Below are 25351 nucleotides of genomic sequence, written 5' to 3'. Positions count from 1 at the left end.
CCTCCCCATTCTCACTCTTGCTACACACCTTACGTATGCAGTCTTGATTTTATGCTTTTGAAAATGTCTCAGTGAATTGATTTGATTCATGTGTTTAAAAATGCATCATCTGTGTATGTATGTGTGTGTGTGTGTGTGTGTGTGTGTGTGCTCAGACTTACAAAAATGACTATAGGTGCATTCCATAGTCCAGCCTCTTATGCTATAGTAAAATAATCTATTTGATTACAAATGCCTCATATATGAATACTGACAAAGCAATATTGCCACATGGCATTGTCTGAAAAAGATGTACTGCCAATATGAAACACATGCAATGCAGGGCAAAAATGTACTATGATGCCAAATATAAAACTCAAATGAAGATTTTATTTATTCTTCTATCACTCTCAACACCAGGTAAGGGTACTTCTAAGGCACGCACAGCTAAGCTGGCATCTGCCCTTGCGATACATCGGAGTCTGGACCAGAGTACCCAGCATCAGTGCCATCTGGAAGCCGTAGTGATGGCATAGACCTGCTGCAGGATAAAGTAATACTGAGACACTTGTCTCAGTACAGGTTACATTTACCCTGCCCACAATGAGCGCAGGTCCTCTCTCTCTCTCAGGTCACAGCTACAAATCCACCCAAGGGTTGGTTCTTCATTTCAAACACAAGGCTATGCATCAGAAGAAAACCCCAAGTACTTGACGGAGCCTTGATTGACTTTTATGTTTGTCCATCACATCTACACACTAGCTTAAATAAAGGTTGTAAGACATGTCCTGTTGCAGTCCACTCCTCCGCGTCAGGGTGCTGTTATTTTCCAATAATGACCGATGGACAAGACATTATCCCTGACATAATAACTTTACAGTGCAGTGACCAAGACTGCCAGACAGAATGAGACATTGTACACGAGAGGCAGAAAGAGAGAGAGTAGATACTACAGTGCAGTATTTTGACATCACAGTTTCTGTGCCATCTGCTCATTGACTGACATGTACCATTTTCTGAAAACATCTTAGTAGTTTTGGGTTCTACTCCATGTAAGCAATATCTGAATATTGCAATACAAAATATGTTATTTATTCAGCCGCACTGGGATATCTGGAATCTCCCAGGAAATGAAAAATCAACAAAAATGAATACAAAGTGGCACAACACTTCCATCTTTCACATTTCCAGTCATTCCCCAAATAAATATTCGTCTTGTCAACAAACAGTCACTGTAGTTAATGTAAAAATACGCCAAGGGCTGTCACGTCGGTCCAGTCCGGCTGAAACGCATGCTGGCCCTCAGACCACGGTCCAGTCGGGCTGAAGCGCATGCTGGCCCTCAGACCACGGTCCAGTCGGGCTGAAACGCATGCAGGCCCTCAGACCACGGTCCAGTCCGGCTGAAACGCATGCAGGCCCTCAGACCACGGTCTCTCGGGTGGGGCCTGAATTTTGGCTGTCAGACAGTCCATCTGTGGACCCGGCCTCGCCTGGAACCTCCCCCCCCGTAGGGGGCAGCGAGGGCATCGCATCGGCCTCAGCTGAGGTTGAAGCGAAGCCGGGCACAGGCCCTTGGTCTGCCACCTGTGGCAGGCAGCTGGAGGAGCCAGAGTCCGACTGGCTCTCCTCGGCCAGTCTGTTCCCCAGGTCCTGGTCGTCCTCCTCGGCCGTCTCCTCGGGGAGGGGCTGCTGCAGGAACTGGGGCAGCATCAGATGCTCCTTGCTCAGCAGGCCCCGCTGGTCATCGGCGCTGCACCACTGGGCTCTGTTCAGCAGCTCCACCAGGCCTGCACACCCTCCAAGGCCAGGGGGAGAGAGTTAGGAGAAGGATGATAAATATCACCATCCGTCCGTCCATCCATTCATTCATCATCGATCTATCCAGTCATCCATCAATTCATTCATCATCAATCTATCCAGTCATCCAGCCACATTTCCTTCCATCTATCTATGTATCCATCCATCATCAACACATACATAGATAGATAGATAGATACATAGATAGATAGATAGATAGATATTTTATTGATCCCCAAGGGAAAGATATTTTATTGATCCCCAAGGGAAAATTCAAGACATTCATTTATCCATCCATTCATCCATCCTTCAATCTATCCATCCATCAATCCATTCAATCCATGCTTATTTTATCAGTCAAGACTGGCGAATGTGCTGACATGGTGGCTGCGTAAAATTATGCGTAAAATGAACGCTTCATGAACCCACTTCAGGCGTATTTGTTTCACAACATGCGCATAATAAAATGGTGAGGTATGTACAAACAGGCCGCACTGAGGTAAAAGCGCAGACTGCCTATCACGGGAGCTGAGAATGTCAAATTGCGATTCATAGGAGGGTCAGGGGAAAGTGGGAGTTTCGTGTAAAAAGATGGGAGGAGAAGCGTAAAATGCGCCTAAATAGGTATTCCCCTGTATGTACGAAAACTGCCCATGAAAGTCTATTTTGCGCCTAAATATTTCCGCCATGTAAAAGCAGGTGTTAAATGCTTGTGGTTAAATGTGTCAATACGAGAACCTTTCAAAGACAACAGAATCGCTATTTAGAGCACCAGTTTTGCATCTTTGTACTATATCAAAAGCAACCTTAATTTTCGTTGGGCTTTCGAATGTCTTACTTTCACTTTCACGTCATCCACTTAAACTTTCCTACTTGCTAGATTTGACTAATCTTCCATAGCCTATGTGCACAAGTAGTTTGTATGTGCACAAGTAGTTTGAGTAGAACTACTGCTCTTCATTATCTTCCTGCTTGTTGACATCATGCATTGTATTATCAAAGTCCTTTTAGGCAAGTCCCTCCACTCGGCGTCCATATAGCAACGCTTTTTGGGCACTCATCGGGCATCCTATTCAGTAGAAATGCGCGTGCGCAAGGCTTCACGACATCAATCTTGCTCCAGCAGCGAGTTCACCTGATGATTGGGAAGATGTCTTCACAACACACCATATGATTGGCTCAATGTATTCACATCACACCACATGATTGGTTCAATGTATGCACATGTCGACGTTTTGCCGAGGAAGGGTTGGGATATGTGTAGACAACGGCCATATTGGCGTCACAAACTAACCCCATGCATTTCTATGGAGAATCTTTTGTGAATCTTGTGTCTCCTCATTAGAAAGTCTCTGGTATTATTTCATGATCGCTAAACGTTTATTCCTTTTAATGTTGTCATCAGTTAACTTCATTCAACTGCTCTTGTGATTGAAGTATGTCTTTCAGTTGTTAACGTTCGGAAATTGCAGTAGGGGGCGGAGAACGTTGCTGTTTATGCGATGAACTGCAGGTTTGATAAATACAACGTTAACATAAGTGTCATAGTGTGCGGTTTCAGTGGGTTGGCCATGGCGCTGATAACGCTACCTTCGCAAATGTACATACATCTGGGTCTATTACCCGGTGATATTACTGTAACACTAGAATGAAACACTTGCATTAATAGATATGGGATTACAATGCATTTCTTAGTCACAGACTGTAAGAACTGTAATGTCTGTCCTATACCGTCCATGTCGTAAGTTCTGCGCAGGCCAGGGTTCCTCTGTCTGGCATTTCCTCTGGTTCTGTACCCAGCCCCAGGGGAGCTTATGTCCACGTCTGCGATGCCTCCTCTTCTCATCTGCTGAAGGTCAGACTCTCCTCAGTGACCACTCAAGGGTTATGTTAAAGTGAAATGGATCGCTCGCACACAGCGTTGCTCTTCTTACCTGAAGCCCTGGGGAAGTGACTGGTACTTTGGTAGCACTTGGGATGTCTCGAGCTGAAAGAGGCGTTTGTAAGGAAAGGACATTCACTTGGTCGCTCACAATAGAAATGGGATAAGACTTCATTTCAACATCATTTCATGGGTGTACAGGAGGAGAGATAAGAAAGATGGCATGTGTGAGTAGGCCATGTGAGCTGTTGATGTTGTACACAGGACTAAGTAATGTGTGTGTGCATAATGCTTAATAGTGATCACTATCTGTAATTCTCATTCATAAACATTCATAAAGCCAATTCATTCAGACAGATTTTTTTTAATGTACTGGGAGCATTCCTAATGAAGAAAATGTACTGGGAGCATTCCTAATGAAGAATCTGAGAGGCAATCGGTACCAGCACATCTGTTGCATTGAAGAAAACAACAGCAAATGTATCAATTATATTCAAGCATAGAAAATTGTCCGCTCACTGAAACGTCATGTCATGTATTTAGACACTTGCTCTGGCTGGGCAGCATACTAGCCTTTTGATCTGTCCAGTATCACTGTCTTGTTGGCCAGAGAAGTCACCCCGATGTTCATGTTTAAGATCTCGTCACTTCCGCTCTGTAACACAAAGGATGGAAGGAAAGGAGGTTACTGCAGGATCTGTCAGATGTTCTCTGAGTTTCACAAGCTTCTCAGCTGTGCAGAGGCACACAAGGAGGACCTCCAAAAGACAATTCTGGTGACTGTGATTGTGGTATTTAGGATCTCCTAAAAACAGGAAAAGGTCTACTTCCCTTTCTTGTATGTAACAGTCAAGTCTAACAAATCCCTACATGTGAAGTTCTGGTCAAAGTGATGATAAAAACATGTAACTGACAAAAAAGACAATCATACACACACACACACACACACACACACACACACACACACACACACACACACACACACACACACGCCTGCTGCACTCTTAAAACAAATGTGTTGTGACACATTGTTTTGTTTTGTTCGTTTTATGAATGTGACCAGTCATTTCAGCAGGACACATGTACATCAGTTCATTGTGTACCCGTGGCTGTGCTCACCATGGTTACCAGGGTCTCTTGAGGTCGTAGATTGTATTTCTGAAGAATGGTGGCGAGGGCTTCCTGTAGAGTCTTGTTAGACTTGGCCACAATTGTCACCGTCTTCCCCATGAAAACAATTCTCACCCTGAAAATGCATTGCTGACAGTGTTAAGATGTACCACATTTTACTGAATTAACGTCAGATTACTGATTCATAGTAATTGCTAAAGTAGCCTTTTCATTCGTTTAAAGTCATCCATGACTAAGCAGACATGATGACAGGAAGAGGAAAGAGCCCCAAAAGAGTGAACACTCACGCTAAGGTAACTCGGAGCTCCAGAACCACCTGCTGGTCCTTCAGCACGGCACTGTCCTGGTCTAGAGAGAGGGGTTTCTGGAAAAGAAGGCCTTGGGTCACAAATGATAAAAAAAACACTGAAGAAACAGCAAAGCTCACATGGCCTGTGTGCATGTGTGTGTGTGTGTCTCCGATGTATGTGTGCATGTGTGTGTGTATGTGTGTGTGTGTGGCTCCTATGTATGTGTGCATGTGTGTGTGTGTGGGTGTGTGTGTGTGTGTGTGTGTGTGTATGTGTCTCCTATGTGTGTATGTGTGCATGTGTGTGTGTGTGTGTGTGTCTCCTATGTATGTCTGCATGTGTGTGTGTGTGTGTGTGTGTGTGTGTGTGTGTGTGTGTGTGTGTGTGTGTGTGTGTGTGTGTGTGACTCCTATGTATGTGTGCATGTATGTGTGTGTGTGTATGTATGAGCTGATGTCTGATGATAGACCTGGTCTTTGCCTTGCAGGGACATGGTGACGTCTTTGAGAGGGTGAGAGGCCGACCTCTGTTTGTGTGTGTGTGTGTGCATGTGTGTGTGTGTGTGTGTGTGTGCATGTGTGTGTGTGTGTGTGCATGTGTGTGTGTGTGCCTGTCTGTCTGTGTGTGTGCGTGCATGCGTGCGTGTGTTTGTGTGCATGTGCCTTAGTGTGTGTCTGCTAGCAGACCTTGTCTTTGCCCTGCAGGTGGATGGTGATGTCCTTGAGAGGGAGGCCCCTCTTCTCACACAGGCCCATCAGCATGCTGCGGACGGACAGACCGGTCCGCGCGGGCATCAGGGAAGCCGTGCCGTCGGGCAGGTACACGCAGCAGTACTTATGTGCCACAGGGAGGTCACTCTCTGCTAGCCGGGCACACACCTGCTCCACCTTCAGAGTACAGTGGGAAAGAAACGTTTTCAAATGGGAACATCGGCCAGCCACTGACACAAACACGTGTGGTGTAATTCACCAGCCACTGACACAAACACGTGTGGTGCAATTCACCAGCCACTGACACAAACACGTGTGGTGCAATTCACCAGCCACTGACACAAACACGTGTGGTGCAATTCACCAGTCACTGACACAAACACGAGAGAGAGAGGTGGGGCCTTGGCATATTAATTCAATTCAAACACTGGAAAAGTCAAGACTGAAGCAGTGGATGACCATAGCTCAACTCAAAGATCACAACTCTCTCTTTGTAGTTTCTCCTCTGAACTCTACCCACAGGAAATACACATGGCAGCTTCAGCTCGACGTGCCTCCGCATAAGCTAAGCATAGCGAACAACAAACAAACCCACCAACCAACAAAAAAAGAATGTACACCAGTGAATGATGGTGGAACTCATTGTTAATAACGGCATGTATCATTATGTAAATAATCACAGCTCACCTCATTGCGTGAGGACCCCCCTGTCTTTATTGAAGCAAGAGGATCTGTTGAGAAAACAGGGCTGTGGTTAAAAATAGCTACATCAGCATACTCATCAGCAAAGACAGGTCACAACTCTCTATTAAAAAACAACAGACTAATACATATAACTCGGGTTAGCTCAGTTGGCAGAGTGATATGCTGTTGGCTCCATCGCCACTGATCCAATTTACCTTGAAGCATATCAATAAAAATGTGTGTCTAGCGCTCCAAGTTACTTTGAGTAAAACCATCTCCTAAATTATTCAGTGTCTTTTCTACACAGCACAAAGGCCTATTCAAAATTCCCAATAAATAAAATATAATGGTCATCATGAAAGAAATGAACAGGATGTGATGCATGAGGTTGTCTAGGCGTCTTATTAGAACCGTAGGATGTTCTACCTCCCCATGATGCGGTCTTTTAAGAACTGTTCTACCTCCCCATGATGTGGTCTTATTAGAACCGTAGGATGTTCTACCTCCCCATGATGCGGTCTAATTAGAACTGTTCTACCTCCCCATGATGCGGTCTTATTAGGACCGTAGGATGTTCTACTTCCCCATGATGCGGTCTTATTAGAACTGTTCTACCTCCCCATGATGCGGTCTTATTAGAACCGTAGGATGTTCTACCTCCCCATGATGCGGTCTTACTAGAACTGTTCTACCTCCCCATGATGCGGTCTTATTAGAACTGTTCTACCTCCCCATGATGCGGTCTTATTAGAACTGTTCTACCTCCCCATGATGCGGTCTTCTCCTGTCGTTTGTCCCATTTCTGGATCAGCCCTTTCCTCTGCTCCTCCTCTGCTTTAGCTCGGCTCTTCTGTAGATGGACACACACACACACACACACACACACACACACACACACACACACACACACACACACACACACACACACACACGCACACACACACGCACACACACACACACGCACACACACGCGCGCGCGCACAGACACACACACATCACACACATGGGCATGCGCACACACAAACACACTCTTCTTACATCAGTGGATTTAACTCTTTTTTTCTAAGGCAAGTTACATTACAGCATTTACAGAAGAAAATGGGTCTATTTTACAAATATGGTTAGGCTTAGGCTTAACAGGCTGACAAACCATCTACTTATTTATCCTTGTTCTGGCGGCAGCCAGCGAAAGAAATCCATGTAGCATACAAATCTCATCTGGTGCCCCCTTACCTCCTTCTGTTTTGAGTCAGGTTTCTGCTGGTCCCTCTGGGAGTAGTTATCTGGAGCTGCGGCCCTTTTAGCTGCGGTGGCCTTGGAGCGGGGCCCAATGTCAGGCAGGGGCCTGCCCTCCACGTTAGCCAGCATGCAGTTCTGATACAGCTGGGAACGGACGAAGCGGGCGTAGCTGTCAAATTTCATCAACTTGAAAATCTGAGAGAGAGAGAGAGAGAGAGAGAGAGAGAGAGGGAGGTAGAGGTGAGAAGAGGGGCAAGGATATTACAACTTAGATGGGATCTGCTATGAAGGATTTATTTGTAATTATTTGCACTCATTCTGAGGGTTACTGTATGTTCCTACAGGATATAACAACTAAGACTCCTTATTCTCTTTATTCTTTATTAAGAGGCAAGTGTACATTCCAGCAGTATCTCTATTGCAATCACTCTAACTCTATTACATCACATATTAAACACACAAAGCTCTTTTCTCTCAGATGGCCAGGAATACTACAAACATTGCTCCCTTGAAGTACCCTGCATATGATAGCGGTCAATGTCATCACAAAAGTATTTATTTACTTTGACATCTTCATTGCTGAATGTGTGCACAGCCCTGCTTGACTGTGCGTGTATCAGCATCTTGATTTCTCATTTGGCAAGAGCTCCATTGAAATGAAAGGAAATTAAATGAGATGCATTAAGGCTAAGTCGATTGATTTTGATATGGATTAGTGCTGACAGATCAATTCTGCTGGTGCAAAATGCCATAATTATGAAGGATTGTGATTGATGCATCAAGAGCTCTGAATGCTTTTGAATGACTTTTCAAACTGCTCATAAAAAAAGGAATTAGGCAAAGCAATACACTAGGTTGTCTCTGTAGAGGAGGCCTTCAACCTTATTATAGAGATATTGGGTTTTTAGTATGGGCATTGTGATAAAGAATCCTTTTTGACCTCTCTGAATTTTTTAAACAGTTCTTAGCTGCTTAAAAGGTTTTCAGTACTGCAGCTACATTTCTTGCTGGCTTCCCAGATGAACAAAAAAAGAGATTTTGAAAATGGACTGGAAAAGTGGAAACACTTTTGCTCAATATACCGGTACATTTCCAAAAGTAAAATTATTCCCCTAGATACAAGATGTGCACACCTGACCATCACTGACTATAATTTCACTTTGCATATACCCTCTCTAAATCCAGGGTAAAACCCCTTCTGACACCAATTACTGGCCATTCTGAAACAGTAAGGACACCCAAAGACACCACTGAGAGACTAGCGGCCAGTTATTCTGAGTGTCTGTCAAACAAATAGCAATGTGGATACCATTTAGTACTGTCTGGTATCTAAGTATAAGTAAGTATATATACTCTTTTCATCCCGTGAGGGAAATTTGGTCTCTGCATTTATCCCAATCCGTGAATTAGTGAATCACACTCAGCAGACCTCAGGACAGTTCGGCGGCTGTTGTGTCTTATTCTCACCTGCTGTTGGGCTTTCTGAAACATGTCTGAGTGCGGAGCTCTGAGAGTCTTCTCATCCACACGGGCCGTGTCGTCAATGTTGACTGGAAGAGTAGCGCTATCTGAGAGGTAGGTGTTGTAGATAGACAGAGCCGCGCGGCACAACTGGAGACAGACAAATAAAACACATCAATAACAACACATCAATAACAACACATCAATAACAACACATCAATGGATTGTTTCTTTGCCTCTAAAACAAAACAAAAAATAATTCATCAATTTCATTACTTCAATAAATTCATTAGTAAAGAATTACATGCTTTTTAAAATTTGGTTTGAGTTGGAAGAACCAGCCACTCTGAGTGTGCTTTAAAGAAGACACTGAGATACAGAAATGCAGAAATGCTCAGCAGATCCAGATAGCCACAGGACTGCACCTCGCCTGGCTGAGTGGAGGGGATCCTGCGGAACTTCTCACACGCCTGCCAGAATAAGATGTTTTCTGCGCTGACCTCGGACTTCAGGAAGGCCTGTGGAGAGAAGGACCAAAGCACACAGGTGACCAAGGATGACACACACGGCATCACTTTACCATTTAACCATCTTTGTCACCAGGTGAGTCTGAATGCAGAGTAATAGTATGTCTGTTACAGACAGGGTAGCCACAACAAAAGGCCAGCTGCTTCTCTCTGTAGCCCATGGGCTAGAGTCAGTGTCTGTACAGCAAAGAAAAGCAGTCAAGCACACCACTGCATCTGTGTTTGGATCCATATTAAATCAAGCGTATGAAAGGAAGTGCCTGGAATGTACAATGTGTCGTGATGCTGTTTGCATCATACAAAAAAGATCTGTTTTGTGTCAATTGGTTAATTGCCTATTGTTTCCTTCGTCACAGGGTGTTTTTTTATCTCGCAACCTGAGTGCCGCAGGCTCCCCTCCCCTCTTCTGACCCCTCCCCCCCCCCTTCCCTTACCTCTCCCCTCCCCTCCCCTCTTCTGACCCCCCCCCCCTTCCCTTACCTCTCCCCTCCCCTCCCCTCCCCTCCACTCCTAGCATCCCCTGTTCCATCTGTCATCTGTCCAAGGGCTCGTTTAGATGCCTCCTCACGTTTCTTGGTGTTTTATGCCCCCAACGTTGCCTTCAAGGCAGCGCTGCCTGGAAAGCACTAGGGTTAGCCATGGGTTAGGGTTAGGGTTGGGGTTAGGGTTAGGGTTAGGATTAGGTGCCTTTAAGTCAGCGGTGGCAGCGCTGCCTGGAAGATGACGTTGGGGGCACAAAAAAAAAAGCATAAATCCAGCCCTCCTCAGTCTCCCACACTGTGACTCATGCGTGGGCCGTTTATGAGTCTAATTCCACCAGTAAATTGGAGATCCGTTCCCCTGGCGGGGGCAAGGCGCGCGCAGGCAGGCGAGCAGACAGACAGACATTCTCCTGAGGAGGGCCTCACATTGAGGGTGACTCACATTAATAATCAGCTATTTGCTAGAGAGACCGCTCACAAACCAACACACAAAAACACACACTCACAGATTTTTATGTGCATGTAGTGCCATGCATGTGAGCACACACACACATACAGATGTGTGCTCTTCTGTCACCATATAGCATGTCAGAAGTCTTTTGGAAACCTAGAATTATAGAGGAGCTGTTTATCCCATCACTGTCATCTGCACAACATTCTGTGGAGCCAGGAGCTGTTGCCTGTTCATAACATCCTACTATCTGTGAGAGTTGTTGGTCTTTGAAGTATATTTTTTGGTTTGGTTCTCTAATGAAACACACAAACACAAACAGTGTAAAGCATTGTGTGGTTAACACTTGAACTTGAAAAAGTTTGAACTATGTGCAATGTAGGGAGAACTGTTCCTGCCCTAAACACAGGACCTTATAGTGAAACACTGGTCACCATGCATGGTCACGGTTTGCAAGTGTGCCACTGGAGGAGGAGTGACCGGACGAGAGACTTACGGTGAAGTAGCGCACCCCGGTGGGGTCCTCCAGCAGCCGCTCAAAGCTGACGGCCCAGCTGGCCGTCTGGTCCATGCCGCTGGCTCGGTCATTGGGTGCGCTGGGCAGACTGGTGTTGCTGCCTCCCCCCTGCTCATCCGTCTCCATTACATTCAGCTCTGCACACACGCACGCACGCACGCACGCACGCACGCACGCACGCACGCACGCACGCACGCACACACACACACACACACACACACACACACACACACACACACACACGCGCGCACACACACACACACACACACACACACACACACACACACACACACACACACACACACACACACACGCGCACACACACACACCAGGGAGCCGTCACTGAACCAGGATCAACCAGTATATGTATTAACCAATACACCATGTGGCCATACTGTATATATGATGAAAATGACACTGCCACGTGCCCTTTTGCAATTATGCAAGCACATAATGTAATCGGAAAACAATGCAACTGATCTCAGCTGGTATTCTGTATTCTGTCTATAATGGAGTGGAATGGAAATTTAAGTGACCACAAACTTTTGACTGGTAGTGTTTATGTATGTATATGTATGCATATATATGTATGTGTATATATATATATATATATATATATATATATATATATATATATATATATATATGAAATAAACACTAGTAGTAATAAACTAGTTGTGTAGTAGTTGTAAGTGTATTCTGTATATATCTGTAAAGACTGTTTTTGTATGTGTTCTGTGGCACACTGTGATGAGAGGTATTTTGGTCACTGTCACATCCTAAATGTGCTTTCAGAGCTCACGTGTGATGGAGCAGAGGCACTCCTGTAATTATACCATCGCATTTATCACTTTAGTAAATAATGTTCATATGACACAGCACTCCAAGGCAGAGATGTAACTAATTCAGAAATAAAGAAATCAGAAATATTATGGGTTCACCTATTCTGTTAATATCCTTTCCCAGCCCTAAATGTCAAACCTAATGAGAATGGCCTTCCAATTTTAATGAAATAAGAGAAAGTTTGAATAAATCTGAAACCCATTTTAAGGCAAACACATAGATGTGAGCCAGTCGCATTAAAACATTCGTTTTTGATGTTCACCTTTTAGGGTTCTGTCTTGCAAAGTAACGGTTCACTTTTCTAGTCTGATCTTGTCTTTCCGGCAGGACCTTTTTTGTACTTTTTTGGACTTGGGGGTGACGCGCTGACCTAGTATAGTTTATAAAGTCACGAATAAGTGAGAGACTGATCACATGATTTCCTTTCCCACATAAAGCTGTCAGCTGAGGTGTCAATAAAGGAAGTCATTGTGGTGACAGCTAGGCCAAGAGCAGATCAATGAACGAGTCACAGCATCACCTCACAAACACAAGGTGTGCAAAGTTAGTCACTAACAGACACATTTGACGTCATGCCTGTCATCTTAGCAGGAAACACTTTAAAAAGAAAATATACAGGATATTTATTATGCCCTCTCTTCTACAGCTTCAAAAAGTATAGCACGCCTTATTGAACATAAATGAACTCCTGGTTTTACCCCTTCAGTACAATAATAACTTCAAGAAGTACTTTACCGTACAGTACTTCCTCCATTCTACCCTCTTTGTACTTGTAGCTCTACAGAGTAAACATGCAATTCTTAGGGATCATCTGTAAACTATCATATGCCGATAGTGGCAATAATATCAGCCATTGCACACTCTACCTGTCTATCTGCCAGGATGAAAGTGTTTTCCATTATGGAAATGTGTTTAGATAATCATTTGTTACATTACAGTGTTCAAAGAGGCACTGCAGACCACATGTTCAATAGCCATCATTGTTCCATATCACTGTTGCATACATATGTCAAAGGTCAGCTCTGTAAACGGCATGCTGTCTGCAATTTGCATAACAATTATTCAAAAGAATCGTTGCAAACTCACCTCCATCTGATGCTGCCAGCGTCTGTGAAAAAACAAAAGTGAAACATTTTCATCACTGCACATTTTCCAAGCCGATAAAGGACAGCCCATAAACAGGAAGTATCCCAACATTAAACTAGCTGCGGTTTCTTCACAGACATCTGCACCACACCGCATCTGCAACACTACGTAGCACGCAACCGGGGTTCACGGATTCCCTCGTCACGGAAGCTGTGTCCATATATGAATGCGCAGAGAAGGCCTGTGAACTGCGCTCAATATGAAACGTGGCTTTTGACTACAGCACACCAGCAGCAACTTGCCCTCCATGCTCTGTTTCTTGCACTGAAAGATATGTTGACAATATTCGAGTGAAAAACAAAAATGCGCCTGACCTGCCATGAACCCCCCCCCCACCCCCCAGCGCACACCCAGTACACACAGATGTCCAACCCCTGCTTCTATTTTTTAGGATTGTTATGACTGGTAAGAGAGCCAGCAGGGAATAAGGGGAACAAAACATAGAACTGAAAAGGCCTTTTGACATTGATATATATCTCCAGGCCTCTGCACAATGTCTGAAATGTTGTGCAGAAATAAATAAATAAATATAAAGAAGCTTGACATTTCTTAAAATGTGACTCTATTCATATTGATTATTCATAACACCCTTTAATGAGTCTCATGGGTCCGTTGGTAATGCATTAGTGTCTCCTTTACAATTTGGCATGTGACTGGCAAACCGACTATTTTCTCCACAAGTACTTAATAGTCCTTCAGAAAATATTCCTTCAGAAAATCCCTTGAAACAAGGCAAATCGTTTCCTCTGCTACTTTAAGTCACTGGGCAAAAAATAAAAGGCAAATTTGACATCTCAAAGTGTTGCTTTGGGATAAAAAAAAAAAAACATAATTTCAAACAAATATCCTTGCCTAATGCTTTATCTGTAAACGGCTCCACTTGGAAGTGACTGGTTAGTGGCATCAATCACATGAATAATGATCAGGAAAAACATTTATCCTGAGACAACATTTTGGCTCTGTTACAGGTTTACCCTGTTTTTCCAAAAACCTTCTAAGACAGGCCTGGCCCCTCAAAATACAACCGCAAAAGAGACTGCTCCCAGGAAGGACATATTGTGATCATTTTGCATCGAGCAACGGCATGCAAAAAGAGGAACATATTTGTCTGCTCTTCAGAAAATGCTTTTTAAACCCAGATCAAGCAAAAACTTGATGTTTAGACTTTAATTCAAACTGTCCAAGGAAATTGCATTGGTTGTATTGGTCCACGATATGGCAGTTATGAAGTATATCAATACACAAAATTCAGTTACATGTAAGCTCATACACACACATACACACACATAACACACACACTATCGCGCACATGCGTAGGTAGGCACACCCACAAAGACACAAAAATATATTCGAAGAACACACCATCATGGCCATACCTTGTGCCCATTGGAAATCCCTGAGTTGTTCAATTTTAAGGACATATCTTCAATTTCAGGAAAAAACTCAGAGCTTTGAGGACACCCTGAGACACTAAGTCTTAAAATGTCTGTGCTGACAGTCTCACAGCAAGCTCACAGTCACTTCCTGCTTGAGCAGGAAGTCTTACCATGGCGACATGCCACAAGAGGATGTGTGGGCACTCTTCATAAACACTGAAACCTCTTTGACTTTGACACAGACAAGGGTAAGTGTCAGACCAATGTGCCGCGCCTTCTCTAAAAGGGTCGTCATTGACTGTTCCTAATTACAGGACGTATACAATGATACTACAATCAAAAGAGCAACACAATCCAAATTTACACAATCCAAAATCCCAAACTTTCAGATATGTAAAAGCTTGTTTTGCGCAGATAACTACTAAGTGATGTCAGCAGTAAGAAATACTATCATCTGAGGAGGGAGGGGAAAAAAGTAAATAGGCAAAGAGAGGAGCAGGTCACAAAGTAAATCACCAAGTGTCACCTTTGTAACAGTCAATGTCCGACTGCCAGTGAATCCAGTGCGTTCTCCAAACTTCCTCCTGAAGGACGTACGCAGGGTGAAGTGGCTGAAGCTCCGGGTGAGATCCTGGAAGCTCACGGTCCTCTGGACATCACAGGGGCATCAATAATCCACATTATTGACATGACCATAAATGCTCCTTTGATTAATATTACATAGCAAAACATTTTCACATTCATTCGTGTTAATACAAAACAGATATCGGAAAGGCTGTAATCATCAATCCGCTGACACCATCCCTCATAACATCATGAAGTTCAGATCTAAAAACAGGTAAGATCTAAAAAGAGTCAGAAATGAAACTGAGAGATAGATCTGAAGTACCTTCTCCCGGCCCTTGGCGGTTGCTTTCTGCGCCGGCTTGTCATGTCGGTGTAAAGCCGCGGCCTCCATGCTGGTGGTGAGAGGGAGCTGGGCGGCTGTGTGGTGTTTGGCAGGCTGACCAGCCCACACTGGGAGAGCATGGCAAAAGGGACCTACATGAACGGCCTATCACTAAGCAAACATCACCCCCTGCCATAAAACACAACTCTGCTCAGTATAAAAGTCAACGGATAAGAAAACACCAGTGACAGACACACACAGAGAGACAGAAAGAGAGAGGTCCAATTACCAGGGAATAGAACTGTACTTTTTCTACTGTGGGTATTGATGGCAGAAAATTCAAAGAGCTAGGGAATTCCAAGCCCATCATTTTTAAATAATGAGGTCTATCTGATGGTCAGATGGTAGGATCAACAGGCCTCTCTGTTCTGCCTCCATCAGATGGACAGAAAACAGTGGGGGGACTACAGAGCCAAATTGACTGGGAAATATCAAACACATTTGACCAGTCTGACTGCAGCAATTCTCCTGTAAATTCTGTATTTGTTTGACTAATGTTCTGTTCTCTAAAATTGAGAGATAATCATTTTGAGAAATATTTTAGGAGGTAGATGTCCAAGTTGAAATAGCATCCATAATGTAATCCAGATTTCCCTAATGACATATTTCAGTCTTTGAAAAAAAGTTTTATATAAGTTACATGTAAGCTAACCACATATAAATCTATGAAATGAGCATTTTAACTGTGAAATGTCATTTCAAAGCTAGTGAGCTAAGACTGTCAGTGGTGCCAAGCGTTGCCTCAAGACGATTTTAGAAATTATGCCAAGATGCTGCGACAACAGTAACATTTATTGAGTTCTCTATTATAGCTCCTTACCAGCAGTCATTTGCATAGTAATGCAGCTGCATTATGTTATCCGAGTCAGGTGAAACCACAATTTACTTTAGAAGCCTGATAGCTAGTTCCACAGCATTGTCTATTTAAATGCTATTACCTTAAAAATGTCATTAGAATTACACTTGTAGAATTACAAGTGTTCGATCCCCAAAAAGCTATAATGTACTCCAATGCCCTGGCTGCTTTGTGGTAAGCCATTTTAGAGATGCCCCACTGGCCAAATTGCCCTCAACCCAGTTCTGGACCAACCCCAGCAAGCCCAGACCAGCCCAGGGACCTGCTAGGATTTGCATAACTGTGGTTAATGTGTTGTGTGATGGCAACACCTGTTCCCAGCCAGTGACATCATGCGAGTGCAGCGCTGATGAGCAAGCCATCAGGATAGAAAGAGAGGGGGGAGGGAGGGGGGTGGCATTCCTGCATCCCTTACGGATGGCCAGACAGGCAGATCTGGCAACGCAAGCATCTGCATTTCAGCCCATCAGCAAGAGGCCAAATGGACTAACGCACAGTGTGCTCAGTCAGGCTGACACAGGGGCGGGCTGACCTCGTTTCTGTCAGGTCTGCTACAGAAAATGTCCATTAAATTTGCTTTCAAGACAATTCAAGTAGAACTCTATAAGTCTACTTTCAACATTCTATTTTTTATTTGTCAAGACAATTGGATTTCCTTTTCTCATAAATATTAATTTCTTCCTGGTGAGAGGCAATTTGAGGATAATTGCTCACATTATAAGAATAAAAGTACAAGTCAGTCTTGCTCTTGCATTTGCATAGCCATGCACAGCAACTGTGGCACTTACTGGTGTTGGTGACAAAGGGAATTGCGACATCTGTCTACATTTGATGGGTGCCATCCATCTCACATTCACTGAGAATATGCACATGAGCGCACACGCACATGTACACACACACAAACACACACACACACACACACACACACACACAGACACACACACACACACACACACACACACACACACACACACACACACACACACACACACACACAGTGTTGTAATGTAACGGAGTACAAATACTTCGTACTGTACTTAAGTAGAAATTTCACGTATCTGTACTTTACTTCACTATTTAAATGTATGTCAACTTCCACTTTTACTCCACTACATTTCCTAGATAAAATGTATACTTTTACTCCGTTATATTTCGTTACTAAAACATAAAATTAGAAAAAATGTGTGCGACTGCAATAAGGGAGGTGGTCCTTGATTGCATTACGCACGCTCCGCACGCTGCGCGCTCTATTTCAGCTCTTGTTTGTTGCTAAAGGAGGAGGACGCACAACTGAAACCGCCATGGAAGCACAAGCACCTACTGGAGGACCTCCCGTTATCATAGACGACCACCCCGACGATAGTGGTGAACTCGGTGAACAGGGTAGTGGTGAATATAACGTCATACACCCGTGGCCGTATTTGCAAGAAATGTTTCTGTACATCGGCTACCTGCCCTAGCTGCCTGTGAAAGGCTATTCATCCATAGCATCGCAGGAGTTGTCTTCAGTCCAAGAAGAGTAAAACTGAATCAGGCCCGGGGTGGGTAATCGGGAAAATTCCCGGTGGGCCGCTTCACTTTTGGGCCGGTCGAGGAAACAAATATTGACATTTGTCACGTTAGTCTATCTTTTCTTAAAGTAGGACACGTTCCGCATTCTGTGCATGACACCAATGCAATGCCTCTGCATGGGTTGTAGCCTACGTGAGGGAGTTTTCCCCTCCCAAAAAGAGTTGGTTGGGTCCATATAGCCCGTCTTTTCCAAAAAGTTTTCTCAGATATGGATAGCCAAGCCGGCCCTACAGTAGACACAAGCGTCAGGAAGGATGGAGGGTAGAAAGAGGCCAGGAGAGACTGAGCAGCAGATCAACCAGTCGACCACTGAAAATTATGAGCCCGAAATTAGTGATGAGGAGGCCATGACTACAGGGACAAATAGAGAGGATAAATTAAAGTTATTTAATGTAAGAAAGAGCAATTACCCTACATGATAAACCTATATGTCTTGTTTGCTCAGAAGAGGGTGTAGTAAAGGAGTAGGTTAAATCACCAAACAACAATATAGCCTACCCATGCAAAAAACATGTAGCCTAAACATTAGTTCAATATGCCTCTTTGTGGAAGCATGGGATAGGCTACATTTCAAAGGCTTTCTTTCTTTCTTTCTTTCTTTCTTTCTGTTTTGGTAACTTGTGGAATATTGGAATATTTTTTGTTAACTTCTCAGTTGAAGTGAATTATTATATAACCTTTACACATTTGTTGAACCATGGTACTAATAAAAACTACAGGATAGTAAGAGCTGAAATGTTGCTTAATTTATCCAATTTCCACCACTATGGTCGGTCTTGGGCCTGAAACTCCCAGGCACTGAATTCTGGCAACTTTGAAAACCAGCTTCTTTTGAAGATGAACAGACACCTTTTCAGTTTCAACCAATGACTGGCATATTAGTAGCTGCTGGACATAGGTGGCCTGTGTGTGTGTGTGTGAGTGACGGTGACCTGGAGCCCTAGAAATGCTCATGCCACATGACCAAACTGTTCTCCCTACAAGCAGGTCATTTTTTTTTTTGTGAAAGAAATAAGTTATTTATTTTTCATTTCAGAGAATTGTGCCTAAAATGTCCTAGAAAAGAATGTGATTTGATTTGATGAGTGAGATTAAGAAGATATGGGAACCCTGAATATGCTTTATGCTTTACTATAAGAAAGCCAAAATAAAGTTTACAATAAAAGTTCAAAATAAAACCACTTGCTTTTTACTTTTTACTTTTACTTCAAATACTTAAGTACATTAAATATCAGAAAATTACTTTTGATACTTAAGTACAGTATATATCAGATACTTTAAGACTTTTACTTAAGTAATATTCTAAAAGGCAACTTTCACTTCTACCAAAGTCTTTTTCTAGTACGATACTTGAACTTTTACTCAAGTATTGCTTTCTAGTACTTTATACAACACTGCACACACACACACAGAATATTTTAATGAGTGAATTTTCACTCCGGCCATGTTCGCCTTGCCTGAATCTTAGCGATCAGCCGTGCCCACGTTGTAAAAAGGCTTCAGTTCACAGTAGACCACTTGTCTGTTCCACACAGAGAATGCAACATCGCTGGAGACGACAGGAGTATCAAAGCATCAAAACATCAAAGGCAGTCTGATGAGAGACACAGAGAAAACACAACAAAAGGTGTGTTATTCTGTCTGTCCCAAAACAGGAACTTCAAATCTACTTCAGAGTGTATATAACTCTGAAAGACGTTCATCCCCAAGTTGTTCCTCTGAGATGTAAACAAAGTTACATTATTGATTAATTCATGCATTGTGATTATTGGAAAACTAGCTCTCTATTTTATTTTACTTTATTCAGTTCTATTTAACGGTGACAGTGTACATGGATGAATGTTTTTGTCAGTCTGTCATGTTGGTGAATTTCCCCCTAAGTTTGATACAGTTAAAACGGTGCGTGTTGAAGCCCCTTGGTTAAATACAATGTCCTGTGAACAATTTTTAGTGAACTTTCATCAGGGACATGACAGCATTTGTCCTAATCCTGGTTCTGCTACTGCCCTGTATATATGTATCTATGGTGATGGCCCTGCAAAGATTATGATATGCAAAGTTTATCAGAGCACAATCTATCAAATCCTTGTCTGTCTGCATTGCTCTGTACCCACTTTGTCCTGCATAAAACAGTTTTTGTGTTTGTGTCATGGGATTAAGACGTATTTACCTGGGTGAACACTATTGCCCCCCACAGTGCAGGAGTAAAAGCTCACAAGTTAATGAACCAAGACAAGAGGACCATGAAGCAGCTTGCACATCAACATCTTGTGTAAATGAAACATGACCAGGAAAAGACCTGAGAATCTGGCCCCGTAGACTAGCAGGCTAGCCTGCTTTCAGATCCTAGCAGACTAATTCACATGACCTAAGAAGTTGCTTTCTATGTCTGCTTTAAGTCCTAAAGACAACCAGGCCAACAATTATGGTTTAATGTGAGTAGCAGCCCTTAGACAGAATAAAAATCTTCACAACAGCGTGTGTCCAGAAGGCTTGGGGAGAGAGAGGTACTGTGCCTTTGACTGTGTGACAGAATGCTATGAGGCCTATGGCTTCTTGTGTGGCAGGTGGTTGGGAGGGATAATCCAGGTAAGTCTTTAATGCAGGAGGGAGGCGGAGGAGGTGACTTGGGTGGGGGTTGGGGTGGGAGGGCAGGAGAGAGGGAGGTGGAGGCGCGTGAAGAGATTGCTAATTGTGGCCCGTTAATCCTTTCCTAGTCTCCACCTCTTTTTCATCCGACCGAGTGGAGACGGGTCTCCATCCATCCTAGCCGAGGCTGCTTCGCTAAAGCCTAGTTCCGTGGGAAGCAACGAGGTGTCTGTTGGCACCTTCCATTTAGGCCTGGTGAAGACGCAGATCTAACTGGTTAGGATTTACCATAGAATGTAGCTTTGCTTCTTATCGCCATCCCTGCCACCACTGCCTGCTCCACTAACACCACTCACAATGGGAGAGAATCAGAAGGTAGGCATCATTACCGTTGTACTGCAACTACAGACTGTGTGAATACCCGAAAGGGCAAGGTTTTGCTTTTCAGAGAGTTGATTCTGTGAATTCTTTGTTCTCCCCTGAGAGACTGAGTCAATTGGGTAGTTGGAAGCAGGAATTGTGTTACTCAGAAGAAGCTACTTACTGTAGTGAATACTGTTGAGTTAGAGGTTTAGTGTTGTTTTTGCCAACCCAAAGGCCCTAATGATTCCATTACTAATGCATGGACAAGAATATCTGATCAAATATGTTGCAACCTTCAGCTATCTTTTTCTTTGTTCAATTTAAAGTCATTGTTCAGTCCAATTTCCTGATGTGTACAAAACTGTTGCATATTTTATGAAATATTACCTAAAACAGTATTGACTTTCAAAGCAAAGCTTGTTTGAGAGCTATTGTATTTGTACATATGTAGACGTTATGACCTGTAGCTGACCCCTTATGAAACATATGACCCCATCTGCTCCAGGGTTTGTTCTCAGTCATTGAGAAACTGAAGGGAACCACAGAGTTGGAATTCCGGATAGTTCTCCTGGGCCTGGATAACGCTGGCAAAACAACCTTACTGAAACAACTGGCTTCAGAAGATGTCAACACCATCACACCTACTCAGGTAAGGACATGAGTGAGGTTGTATGCTCTGCAGAAGAACACTACACTTGAGGATGCTTGAGGATACCCCTAATGGTCATTATGCTGTGAAGTCTGGTGCGTGGTTAGTTTGTGGATTGGGCACTAAGTACTGTTCTTTCAAAAACAAGCTAGGACTGGAGCTGTAGGCTTTAATTCAGTGTAGATATAGGCTACAATTCCTGGCATTACCACAGCTTACATAAGTAGACTCTAAGGTCAGGTTAGGAAATGGCAGTGACCTGTTGCTATGAAAGTGTCAGACTTGTTTCCCTCTGTTGTTACTCAAGTCTAGCGTGATCCTCACATGCTTGTGACACTCATCCAGAACATCAAAACTACTTTCAGTACCTCCTCACAATGCAGATGAGACAAATAGATGACACAGTTAACACAAATGTACATCAAAAACATAAGTGTTGATATGTTGCTAAGCATGCAGCCAAGAAATCAAGCAGAATACCTTGTGGAAGTAAACTTTCTATGTACTGCACTTGAACTGAACCTGAAATAACCCTGCTGGTAGATGATATAAAATGGCAATGACAACAAAAAGTCACAGTCGATATTGTGGTATTTCTGATTCCTACCATTGGGTTCCTGTTTCTATTCTGGCAATCCCAGACTTGCCAAGACAACATTCACCAAAGGGGATCAGAAGTCTTATTAGGTTGTGGGCTGACATTGGAGCCTCACGCCTCAACCTGACACACAAAACCCCCAGTTCATAGAAATATGATTGTCTGGACTTTCCTGTAAGATGACTGAGATAAAGTCTACTAAAATGGCTCAGGGTGGCACTATATGGAATTCATTCTGTACTGCTTGAATGAGCTTTTCAAAATAAACACATATTTTCAATATTTCACTGGTGCATATTTCCATTTTGCCAATTTTGTGGCGTGTTTCATAAGAGTTTATAAGAACTCTGTCAATACCAACGGTTCTCTTCTTAGTGTTTCATGTAACAGCACAATTGAGCCTGATCAGCATTCGCTTTCCCTGGTTAATTAACACGCATCTATTACAAAACCCTTAAGCATAACTCCCAGTGAGTTCCTTTGTAGAGGATTCACACTAAGAATAGAGCCTAGGCCGTGACTTTAATCCCGCGGTTGAAGATGATCTAGCCCATCAAGTCTTTGGAGTAGGAGGCTACTTAAAGGCCGGGTAAAAATAGAAACGTGTTTGAAACGCTGCCATCTCTATCTCTGGCCATGCCAGGATGTTGGTCCCAATGAGGATCACTGGGACACCTGGGCAAAAAAAAGGGAGCCCTCATTCACACATTAGTGGTCACGATGATGTCCCACTTCCATAATGTTTTTAGGAATAGAATAGCATCTGTACTATCAGCCCAACTCTGCTACTGTTTAACTCCAACAGGGCTTCAACATTAAAAGTGTCACATCCCATGGCATGAAGCTCAATGTTTGGGACATTGGAGGACAACGAAAGATCCGCACTTTCTGGAAAAAGTACTTGGAAAACACAGACCTGCTGGTTTGTTGAAAACATTTCTCTTTCAAACTCATTTATACACCATCTAGGCTATAGTATGTATAAGGAAACTTATATAGACCAATGTAGACCAATTTACTCTCTAGTGACTAGTCCTATATATAGCATGTATTAAGCCATTGCTCCTTCTTCCAACCACTTTAGATTTACGTCATTGACAGCGCAGACAAGAAGAGGTTTGAAGAGACAGGGGTGGTAAGACAGCACACAACTTACATTACTATTGGCTGGCAGATTAGCTGACAGACTAGCCTTATTCACTAACCATTTATCTACTAGTTTTCTAAATACCTGATCCTTCCTCTTTTCCCCTGAAGGAGCTCGCTGAGTTGATCGAGGAGGAGAACCTGAAGGGTGTGCCCATACTCATTTTTGCCAACAAGCAGGACCTGGCCACGGCCTCACCCGCCAGCGAGATAGCAGAGGGACTCAACCTGCACACGTACCGCGACCGCGAGTGGCAGATCCAGGCCTGCTCTGCAGTGTCTGCAGAGGGTGTACAGGTGGGCAACAGCAGGCACAGTCGGATAAGGCTGAAAACACACAACAAAAACAACAACAACAACAACTTGCATTTATACAGTACTTTATCAAGGCACTGTATGGGCAGAAATGCTCCCCGCTAAGCCTGAAAACACATAAAACATCTGTGGAAGGCAGAACAGGCAGAACAACAGGTCACAATCATGCCTGAGAACATATAGAATAGACGATGAAGGCAGACATATTACATCCTACAAAATCAGAGTAGATCAAATCAGTCCTAACTGCAATATTACCTAGAGGATGTGCAAACAGTGCAATGCAAGTGAACTATTACGACTTAAAGGCTGGCTGTGAAGACATATGTCGGTTTGTTGTTGTGCTGTCACCACAAGACTGTATTAAACACGCCAATCCCACAGTACAACAACAGTGATAACAGCTTTGTTTGAGTAGTAGATTTGTTTGAGAAGTAGTTTCAGCGGCTACGCATGGAGTGACGACAGAAAATGAGCTATGAGAGGATTCTGGCAGTTTCATTGAATTTGATACTATACAGTGTCAATGCAGAGTCAACGAGGCTGATATCATTTTTTATGTATTTATTTATAAATATACTGCCTCATTAGATGTCTTGTTGCACTTGACAAGGAATGCACTTCATTTTGTTGTACCTGTTACAATGACAAATAAAAGATATTCTATTCCATATTATGAGATCAGATTCAGTTTCAGTAACGTGAGAGAAGACATGTCATTGCTGTTTTAGAATTTGGCTGAGAGGCCCAAAATATTTTTAAATTCTGTTTGCATTTTGTTTGATTGTCCTCTTTTATCCTGTCGTATTACAGGATGGCATGAACTGGATCAGCAACAACATCGCGAATAAGAAGAAGTGAATGTCAATTCATTTTTTACTTCACTACCCCAAAACATTTCTCCGAGCATAATGAAAAACAATTTTGTAATAATATTTTTTTTGTACGAAGCTCAGTGCTCAGTATGAGAAAAATCCAGACGTACATTGTAGCATTTTTGTCTGGCTTAAGAGAATCCACATACTAAGTTCTGAACAAACAACTAAAGAATAAGCAGGTTGGCCATCAGGCCTCCTTGTCTCTCCTGTCAATAACAGGTGCTATGTTGAGCTAAGCTGAGGCCAGAAGCAGTATACTTCCGGGATGTACTGGATGTACTGTCGGAATGATTGACTGTCCCTTTGTAGAGGGTTCTGGAACATTTTGAAATGCAAGTTGATGGAAGTATCAGAATTTGGAAAGTGCGGAAATGTCCAGTATTCTGTCTGTCAAAATGTGAATAGAAAATATGTTTAGTAGTTATATCTCAGGGTACATTAACTACCCACTATGGTGTAACCCTTTACCTAACCCAGTCCTGACCACAGTGAAAATAGCCAGTTATAAATCAGAGTAGATTTGTGATTACACAGAATTATGTACAAGGCAACATTGTATAGAGTGTACAATGCAATTGTGTCTCTGCAATGTTTGTGAAATTATGTGACATTAAATTCCTCTAGTTCTTTACAAGCTCCGGTTTAATTTGTGAATGTTGCATTGTGATGAAATTAATTTACAATTAATTAAATTATTTGTCAGTTTTACTGCTGAAATTACAAACATTATGTTTCATATTCTATTACTTTGAAAATCAACACATTCTGTCACATATTTCCCTATTATTTGTGCAAGATATTTAATGAATCTAAGGTTACTGTGGGTAAATAACGGTGCTAGTTGAGAGCTGAGAACAAAGGTGAATGTATAAACTATAAGGGAGAAAAGGCGGAAAGAATTGGGGAAAAGAAAACAGC

General features: G+C 43.0%; 2 protein-coding genes across 4 annotated transcripts; one reads left to right on the top strand and one right to left on the bottom strand.

Annotated features, from left to right (window-relative positions):
- Positions 1–349: 349 nt before the first annotated feature.
- Positions 350–23374, bottom strand: rgs14b (regulator of G protein signaling 14b). 3 transcript variants are annotated; one of them, XM_042092037.1, is made up of 17 exons: positions 23326–23374; positions 15408–15535; positions 15045–15167; positions 13083–13104; positions 11133–11290; positions 9602–9694; positions 9183–9326; positions 7710–7910; positions 7239–7326; positions 6480–6523; positions 5769–5969; positions 5080–5156; positions 4781–4907; positions 4235–4316; positions 3714–3766; positions 3511–3628; positions 350–1769 (listed from the first exon to the last, which is right to left on the bottom strand). In XM_042092037.1, the coding sequence occupies exons 2-17, from the start codon at positions 15474–15476 to the stop codon at positions 1402–1404; spliced, it is 1968 nt and encodes a 655-aa protein (XP_041947971.1). In that variant the 5' UTR covers positions 15477–15535; positions 23326–23374; the 3' UTR covers positions 350–1401. The 3 variants fall into 3 exon arrangements, with proteins under 3 accessions (XP_041947971.1, XP_041947972.1, XP_041947973.1); XM_042092038.1 differs by lacking the exons at positions 15045–15167; positions 15408–15535; positions 23326–23374 and adding an exon at positions 14519–14657 and having other exon boundaries at positions 350–1787; XM_042092039.1 differs by lacking the exons at positions 15045–15167; positions 15408–15535; positions 23326–23374 and adding an exon at positions 14505–14583 and having other exon boundaries at positions 350–1787.
- arl3l1 (ADP ribosylation factor like GTPase 3, like 1) lies at positions 20673–25043 on the top strand. The gene is made up of 6 exons (XM_042092042.1): positions 20673–20859; positions 21353–21496; positions 22900–23016; positions 23179–23229; positions 23352–23537; positions 24369–25043. Exons 1-6 carry the CDS (start codon positions 20842–20844, stop codon positions 24414–24416), a joined length of 564 nt encoding a protein of 187 aa, XP_041947976.1. The 5' UTR covers positions 20673–20841; the 3' UTR covers positions 24417–25043.
- Positions 25044–25351: the final 308 nt, after the last annotated feature.

This window comes from Alosa sapidissima, chromosome 5 (genome assembly GCF_018492685.1).
Source record: "Alosa sapidissima isolate fAloSap1 chromosome 5, fAloSap1.pri, whole genome shotgun sequence".
NCBI lineage: Eukaryota > Metazoa > Chordata > Actinopteri > Clupeiformes > Clupeidae > Alosa > Alosa sapidissima.
The sequence above is the reverse complement of the archived record's forward strand: the minus strand, read 5'-3'. Positions and strand labels throughout refer to the sequence as shown.

Coding starts and splice junctions, on each gene's coding strand:
- rgs14b (XM_042092037.1), bottom strand. CDS start 15,476: ATGGAGGCCGCGGCTTTACACCGACATGACAAGCCGGCGCAGAAAGCA. Junction 6,524..7,238: donor GAAGACCGCATCATGGGGAG/GTAGAACAGTTC, acceptor TTTTCTCAACAG/ATCCTCTTGCTTCAATAAAG. Junction 1,770..3,510: donor CAGAACTTACGACATGGACG/GTATAGGACAGA, acceptor GAGGGTGTGCAG/GCCTGGTGGAGCTGCTGAAC.
- arl3l1 (XM_042092042.1), top strand. Junction 23,017..23,178: donor TGGAAAACACAGACCTGCTG/GTTTGTTGAAAA, acceptor CAACCACTTTAG/ATTTACGTCATTGACAGCGC. Junction 23,538..24,368: donor TGTCTGCAGAGGGTGTACAG/GTGGGCAACAGC, acceptor GTCGTATTACAG/GATGGCATGAACTGGATCAG.